Raw genomic sequence first — 8,508 nt, forward strand, 5'->3', positions numbered from 1 at the left:
GTGAAATGAAGGTGTGAGACCCAGAGAAGCCCTCAGAAACCAGCCTGCCCTCTCCGTTGTATCAATAGGCAGACTCACTCGAGAGGCACAACAGCATTTAGGTTGTGCCATTTGAATCCCTGGGGCTGTTTATAGTCTGTCCCCTCCCACACACAACCGCTCCCAATTCACCCTCATCTGTAGTCACTGCACTACACCCCAAAGGTTACTTTCTTCTTTTATTAGGAAGCATACACCAGTCACATCCCAGGGTGGAAAGCAGCCTGACGCCACCTGACAAGACCCAGGACAACGGTGGCCAGAGTCAGGGAGACCAGCATTGCCAGGCCTAACCCCAGCATCACAGAGGTGAGAGAAGAGGTCGACCTCTCCACGCCATGGTCACCAGCCTTTCCAAGGAAGATCAGTGGCCCCACTGTGACATCTGCCTCTTCTGTCACTGAAGGATAAGACATCCAAGAGTCACTTCATTCCTCACCAGGAATCAGGTTAGGGGTTTTACTCTGCTTCAGTGGGCTGAACCAAACTTTAAGTGAGAAAGCTCAAAACTGCATCCCCCAGGGGGTAAGTGGCCTTAAATGGGGGACAAGGGAGAAGAATGTCCCCCTGAAGTGACAGCAAGTAGACCAAGGGGATGGCAATAGCCCTGTAACCAACCTGAGACCTACCATGCCTGCGACTGCGGGAAGCAGACTTGTGCCCCTGTCCCGCTAGTCTCCTGGGAAGACCTGGAATGCCACAACTACCCTTGTTACAGCATTGACAGATATCAGCAGTGCCTTCAACCGGGGACCAGCTGAGAGGGAAAGACAAGAGGATTAGACGACTGTGTTGCCTGCAGGAAGCAGTTTGTTGATAATGCTCATGTTGGGGGATAGACACAGGGTGGCCACTTAGCTCTTCAGCCCCAGCTGAGTCCAATCCCATCTCACCTGTTGGAGGACTTTCGGAAGGAACAGGCTTTGTTTAGTTGGTCTGGGATGTGGTCAGCCAAAGTGACCTTCAGATGGCAGGTGATAAAGATCTGGAAGTAAAAGCGGCTGTTACTAGGTGGAGTTCTAAGCTGTGTGAGTGACTTTAAGAAGTCAGTTCCTATATAACCCTTAACCCTTGGGGGAAGGGGAAAGAGCCTAATTTTAGAGATGGGGCAACAGAAGTTCTGATTAACTTGTCTAAAACTTCAGAGCAAGTAGCAAAGTGGATTCTAAATTGGAACCCATCAAACAAAATAAATAAATTGGAACCCATATTTATTGCCCCAGTCTTTCCCAAATTCGTCCAGTCACTTGGCAGGCGCAAACTAAGCACATTAGGTCAGAATCTCAGGGCCAGGAATCAAGCCCAAAGCGGTCAATATCCCCCAAACCACATGGAGTGGGCGGAATTTTGGCAATGCCATGGCTCAGGTTAGCTCTGGTTCTCTTGACAGAGGCATTCTCTGCCAGAGGTCCTATTTCATACTCTAGGTGATATATCAGCAGTCCCCCGCCAACTCTGCAAGGACATGGGGACTCCATCACCTTCTCTCTGAAGCCTTCTGCAGAGCTGCAGACCTTGGCCACCCCCTAGTGGCCAAGTGTACACAGGCAGGGAAACAATTTCAGAAACTTGAACAAGCCAGGAGGCCCTTCTATCTGCCCCACCAGAGAAGGGTTCCGGGTCCCTGAGAGTGCCTATTCCAGGAAAGTAACTGCTTTTATCCTCAGCTTCTTCTCAGTGCATTTTCCTGATCCTAACTGGGGTTTATGATCCTAGGGTGGTGCATTAGCTCTTGAATAAGATGTTCCTTCTTCCTTGTGCCAGAGCCAGTCAGCCAGGCCATTCAGCCCACATTTGAGAGAGAACTTGCCCAGAGCTCTGATTACCTTCCATTGATCAGCATTGTCCTCTGGTCTCTTAGTCACCTCTCAGTCCCTGGAGGTACAGATGCCAGCTCAGGTTTTACCCATGCTGATGGCCACCACCTGTATAAAACCTTATGCCCATCCACCCCAGTGGGCCACCTCTAAAGTCAACATCAACTCCATATCCCCAAAGGGATCCTATAGCCTATGACCTACAAAGTCACCAATAGGGGGGACCAGGACCTCTTTTCTCGGAGTCTGTTCTCCTTTATCCCTAGCTCCATTAACCCAGAAACTTTGGGACATCCCAACAACAGCTTGTATTCCTGCTCCTCCTGCTATCTACCAGTCTGTATCAAACTATTTCTGTTCTCAGAAAAGAACTGCTGGGTGAGGTGAGGGAGCATGAACGTGCTCTTCTACAAACTCACACTGCTTGCCCCTAATGCCTTTCAGTCTTTGAGCCTTTGATTCAGTGGTTTGCAAACCTGGCTGCTTATTATAGTCACCTGGGAGCTTAAGTGGCTTTGGATGCATTTTCAAGTAAAACAAGGTAGACTGGTGGGTGGATGATGATATAGTAAAATATTAATGGTAGGTACATAGGTGTCAAAGTTCTTTCAGCTTAATGTTTGAAGATTTTAATAAAATGTTAGAAAAAGGCAATGCCAGGCCCCACCCCAATTAAATGAAAATATATGGGATTATACACAATTATCGGTGTGTTTGTGACCTTTCCATGTGCTTAGTATACAGCCAGAGTCAAGAACCCCTGCTTTAATCACTTTTCCCTCCTGGCCAGCTGTTCCAAACTTCACAACCCCTAATCCTATCTTGGGAAACCTGTTTAAAAGCTACTTGAATTTTACTTGTGAGATTCTACCAGCACTTTCTAGCTAGAGGCCAGTCCTACGTGTGCTTCCTGCTAGTCTTGTCCATCCTCAGGCATTCGAAGCAGCCCACATCTTAGGTCCCACCCCCTCCATCCCCTTAGTTTCGTGTGCGCTTTCTAGCTTCCTGATTCTGAAGGAGTGGCCCCCAGAGCAGCAGCAACAGCCCCTGGAGACTTGTTAGGAATGCAGATTCTACGCTTTAATCCAGACCTACTGAACTGGACTTGGGAGGTAGGGCCCAGCAATCTATTTCAACAAGCTCTCCAGGTGATGCTGATACATCCAGGTGTCAAAAAAGTCACTGATCAGGTTCGGGATGCTATCCTGTATGAGACCTTGCCCTTCCAGAAAGCCTCCAGAAAGGCTGGAACTTGCTTTTGTCAGCTCCTTTACTCAACCCACCATCATCTGGGTTCTGGCCCTGCTGACCTTGGCAAGAACAAGGTCAGTGACCTGGTCACCAAATGCCATGGTTGCTGGTGCTCAATCTTATTAGAACTGTCAGCTAAGTCTCCTGGGTTCCTATTCTCCTAGTTTGTTCTATTTCTAGGACCACCGATTCCGATTCTCTATCCTTCATGGGTTTTCTACCTATCTAAGGGATTGTGTCACCCATGCCTTCTCCTTAAAGATCCCTCTAGAGCCCATGGCTTTACCTGCTTGGCAAGTTATGGAGTTACTAGGATGGGGACAGAGCTCTCGAGTTATTACTTGAGGACACAGCTAGTGAGCTGAAGCAGCAGAGTAAACCTGATCAGCCTGACCCCTAAAGTTCAGGGTATTAAAAGGTATTACCATGTTTCTGGAGTCGTTAGCAAAGCGGAACACATCCACTGTGAACTGGAGAGTCTCGGGCCCCAGTCTAGGGGCTTTGAAGGCAGAGGAAGCATCAGAGAGGCCATCCACGAGACAGCTTGGAAGAGAATGAGTGAAGAATGGAGTTAAAGGCTGAGGAGTGTGGCCCAGGCCATGTTGTTATGAGGGTTCCCCAGAAAGGGAGCCCAACCCTCACCCGTGGAAGTCCACTATGGTGTGATAAGGGGAGGCGTTCCGATTTGGCGTCGGTGTAGCCACACAGTGGTCCACAAACAGTCGCAGTGGCACGTGGCTGCCAGTGTGAACTTCGGCCTGGAGGTGGGCTATATCTCCCAGCTGGAAGGTGGGGGACCTCTTCTTAGAGCTCCAGTTCTCTGAAGGGCACACAGGCAGGCATGAAAGGCTCTCCCTGGTAAGGCTCCCTCTGCCAGTTCCCCCTACCAGCCCTCTTTGCTTACCCTCCATCAGGTACAGGGAGAAAACCAGCTTCTCCTCCAAAAACACCGTGGTCCTGAAGGGCACCCAGGTGGGCAGGATGGCATGGCTGCTCACATTGCCCTGCCTGGGAAGAGAACAGGAACTACACACACCTGTTGTGGGCCTCACCCCAGCTGGCTCCACACTGAAGGGGGTTTCACTTCTACCTCATTGTGAAGTCCTTAGCTGTGACCCAGCCAGGCAGCTAGTCAAAGCAGCTGAACAGACAGATGAAGTCTGAGCCTATCCCTTAACCTCCCATACTGGACACTTGTGAATGGGCCCTCCAGCCATGAGGACACCTGAGCTACAGCATGAAGACATAGCTTAGGTTGCTTCAGTTTCTAGACCTACATCTGCCACTTGTTAAGTTTCACCCTGGAGGCTCAGGCTTGGGGCCTGAGGCAGCAGTCCCTGTCTGTACCACTCAGGATTCTTGAGGCCAGTCCTAGTGAAGGAGTCCTTCAGAGATAAATAGTCAGGCTTCTGGATCTTGATAAGCCAGTGAGATACTCTTGAGGCTATACTGGGACAGGAAGGTCCCTGGAAGCAGATGTCTTCAGACATCTGCCCTGCTGACCCCACAGAGTCTCATAGAAGAGGCTACTTCAAGAACTAGTCCTCAGCTACTGGAGCTAGGATAAAGTATCTCAGGCCACCCCACACTGTCTACAGCCATCAGGCCAGGTGAGCCAACATTCTCAGGTCAGTCCCAAGCAGAGCAATTTTGACATGAGGGAGAGCTATGATCCCAGGAAGGTTTCCTTCTCTCTGGCCAATAGGAGGGCAGGCTAAGTGTCCTGCCCTTGGCGCCTCCGTCTACCCACCAAGCATTGTAGGCACTCAGCTCTCCTTAGCTCCCTCAAGTCAGCTGTCCCGGGTCAGGTCTTATCTCATCCCAGTCTCCCAGCTCCTGTCTCCCCCACCAACTACCAGAGGACCTTCCAGGTTGAACATCAGTTCTCACTATTCTGCTTGGTGCTTAGGGAGGGGCGCCTGCTATGTTGTAAGCCTGAACACCTTCACTACATCTCTCAGCCTTTATAACCCATCTGTCTTTCTCTATTTATTAAGCCGTAGGCTCCAGGACACCGGCTGCAGTCGCTACTAGTGACACACTGCCCTCCCCTGGGGTGTGTGTGGCTCTGCCTAGACTGTCTCAGCCCCACCTGTCCTGAGGCCCCCATCCAGGACCTTGTTCTGGGAACCCCTCCCTCCACTCCTCTACAGGCACATGGCTCATCCCTGTGCTCTCATGGTATCAGCCGGGGTGGAGGGTGGGGGACCAGGGATTAAGGCCTGCATACTCTGCACTCAGCGCTGCTTGTATTATAAGCTGCAGTCACCGTCTCCTCACACTCAATGCCTGAGTTCACAGGCACTGCTTAGTGCTCAGGGCCTGAGGGGCTTCCCCCACCCCGACACGTGTACTGGGTTAAACCACAGGGAAAAGCAGGTTATGTTGGTCAGAGCCTGGAATGTCTCCCTACACTATTGAAAAAGTATTCTGAACTTCAAGGGGGCCTCGGCTGGGCAGCCCTGCAGCTTTCATCAAGAGGCAGCTGTGACTCGATGCGTTTCAGAGGCTCAGTCCACTCAGCAGGCCCCTGACTCCACGCAGGGCTGAGGAAGTGACCACAGCCCACACACTTACACCTTCTGGCGGCCACACTGCCAGAGGCTGCTGGGAGGCTGACGTGATTGCGGAGCTGCCTCGGCACCAGGGGCGGAGCGCAGACAGAGCCCTCCCACACTGACCTGGGGAAGCGGCACTTGATGGGCACCTCCACGTGGTTAGTCCTCAGGATGGACAGGTTTCCAACAGGGCGAGGGTTGTGGAGCAGGAAGGTGCTGTACACCAGGGAATCCTCGGTCATCTGAAGGAAAGGAGAGGGTCAACCCTACCAGCTTCACCTGTCAGAGGTGGGCCCAGCCTACCCAAGGGAGCAGGGAGGGCAGCCAGCAGGAGGTGGAGAGAACACACACCATGGACTCAAAGCCTGCCCTGCTGCTGACCCATGGGAGAGCCTGGGCATGTGCCTCCCTCACACCTCAGGGTTTTTGCCCCTGAAGTGTTGATGGCACTGCAGGGGTCGGGCTCAGCTCCCTGTCAGGCACCAAGTAGGTACCAGAGGCTTGGGCATGTGCTCCCTTTCTCAGGTTGCCACCCCAACCCCAATTCACACCTAGTTTCCTTTTTCAGGGGGAGGCCTGGGGCCAAGAAAGCCCCCAGGATGAAGCCAGAAAGTTCCAGGAACTTGAACTCGTTGCCACAGCAGTTAATACTTATGATGCTTTCCCTCTTGTTCTCAAGCCCATTTCACAGAAAGTCAAATTGGTTCAGTGGTTGCCTGAGGCAGAAGAGCTCAGGCAGGTGCGGCTGGGGCAATTTGCACCTTCCAATCAAGTTGTTAGGAGATCACTGGGCACCCAAATGGCTGCCTGACCCCTCATAACCCCTCAATCTTCAAAGCTAAGTCCTAGCTTTCCAGTAATGAGTGCCTCAGACAGACCACTGTGGGGCCCACTGTAAAATGAAAACATTCAGAAGAATTTCAGGACAACAGGTCATTAAACCAAGCGTGGTCCTACACAGGTGTCATTCCCAAGAAGCCCTGGCCCCAGGTGACCCTTATTAGGCAAGCTTGGGGAACCACTCACAGGAAACACCGCACTTGTCAGGCTAGTGGAATCTTCTGGGATCTTAAAGATATTGATGTCTGGTTTCCACTTCTGTTCTGACTTAGTGTATAGGATATAGGAATCAGGAGTTTTAAAAGCCCCAGCTTAGTCTTAACAGCTGACTCTAATGCACAGGGTTAGCGAGTTACTAAGCTAGAATAACTCCTTAAATAACTACTGTACCCTTCTGGCCCTCTCCCTAGAGATACAAGGGGCCAGGATGCTTCAAGGCAAACCCTGGAAACCACACCTAAAACCAGAGCTCCAGGTAGAAGCCTCCCGATTTGAGTCCAGAGCTGGGTGGGTAGAAGTGGGGGTCCCACGATGAAGGGGAAGACAGTTTCTCCATGAAGCAGCAAGAAGTTGGTTCAGGGGATTGTGGACTAGCTAGGGATCTGTGCCCAGGCCAGCCAGGCCTTACCGGAAGGCCCCTCCTAGTCTTAGTACAGCAATTTCATCATAGCGTTGATGAGATGCTCTATTTAAATCAATTGGTCTATGGTAAAATTGGTTTTGTTTCATTTGACTGAAAGTCACAAAATCTATTCATGATGTTAAGTGAAGGCCTATTGTATCTGTCCCCCACCCTCACTTGAGGGAAACAGTCTGGCCTGGACTACTCAGCTCTCCTCCCACACACACTCCCACATTAAGCCCCCTCTCCCCAGTCTGGCCCCAAATGCACTGCCCCTCTGAACTGCACCCAACCTACCTAATTCCAGCAACTAGAGGCAGGAAATTCCCCCAGCCCGTGCCCATATCACCAATGCCCAGTTTGAGGCCTCAGCTGCTCCACCTCCCCACCCCATAAGTGAAAGGAAGCTGCCCTAGTACCACCTCGCACTGGCTTTGAGTACATACTCCCCATTGTGTCCGGCCTCTCTCATGTCCTCCCACCAAAACCAGAACCACCAAAGGGCCCCAAACCTCACCTGCAGCCTGTTGCCACACTCATGTAGCCCAACCTCAAACCTGACCACATCATCAGTGTCCACAGAGACCAGGGGCTTACAGCCCTCAGGGCCTAGGGTGAGATCTGCAGGCCTGATGAGCTTCCCAGTGCCAAAAAGGTCTTTGCTGACAATGACCACAAGTTGGGCCTCCAGACACTTCACCACAAGGCGGGAGGGCCCAGTCATCCAGAGAGGTTGGGGGTAGCCCAGCTCCATGCCTCCCCAGAGCAGAAAGCAGATGAAGAGCCCATAACTCAGCGCCATGACACCCACAAACACTCTCACTAGTAACTGCTGGGCAGCCACCATCTGCGGTTTTATACCCTGGATGATGGCTACTCACACCTGGGCTCCCACCAACCGCCCCCCTTTCTCAGCCAATCCAGTTAGCTAGGCCTTTGCTGCTCAAATTGGCTTCCCCATGCAGCAGCATGGGTATCACCTGGAGCTTGTTAGAAATGCAGGCTCTCAGCCCCACCCCAGGTGACCAGGTCAGAATCTGGTTTTTTGCTACCTCCCCAAGTGGTTTGTATTTACGTTAAAGCTTGAGAAGTGTGGGCTGACAGTCTGGTAAGTCACATTTCTCATTTCTTTCTTCTCCCACCCCATAAGGCCACCCTTTGCTGGCCCTGCCCTGGTAGTTCGTCCTGGTCAGTGGGAGAGGCCAAGAGAAAGTCTTGATTGAAGGGTGGGGAGAATTTGATCAGAGAAGGCTGAGAGCTCATTCCAAGTGAGAACAGGAGGAGGCGCCCTTAGGAGCCAGGGAATTTTGTGAGCCTTTGTCCTACATTATGGAATGTAGGAGGGGAGATCAGTTCAGGCTGAGGCAGCTGCAGGAGCAGA

The 8,508-nt window shown here is 51.7% G+C and overlaps 1 protein-coding gene across 1 annotated transcript; it reads right to left on the reverse strand.

The window, feature by feature from the left end:
- Positions 1-205: 205 nt before the first annotated feature.
- Positions 206-7,929, reverse strand: ZP3 (zona pellucida glycoprotein 3). The gene is made up of 8 exons (XM_090279109.1): positions 7,645-7,929; positions 5,789-5,907; positions 4,012-4,115; positions 3,750-3,927; positions 3,533-3,650; positions 933-1,024; positions 669-796; positions 206-439 (listed from the first exon to the last, which is right to left on the reverse strand). Exons 1-8 carry the CDS (start codon positions 7,927-7,929, stop codon positions 240-242), a joined length of 1,224 nt encoding a protein of 407 aa, XP_090135235.1. The 3' UTR covers positions 206-239.
- Positions 7,930-8,508: the final 579 nt, after the last annotated feature.

The sequence above is a fragment of the Furipterus horrens genome, unplaced genomic scaffold (assembly GCF_987537825.1).
Source record: "Furipterus horrens unplaced genomic scaffold, mFurHor1.1.pri manual_scaffold_5, whole genome shotgun sequence".
Lineage (NCBI taxonomy): Eukaryota > Metazoa > Chordata > Mammalia > Chiroptera > Furipteridae > Furipterus > Furipterus horrens.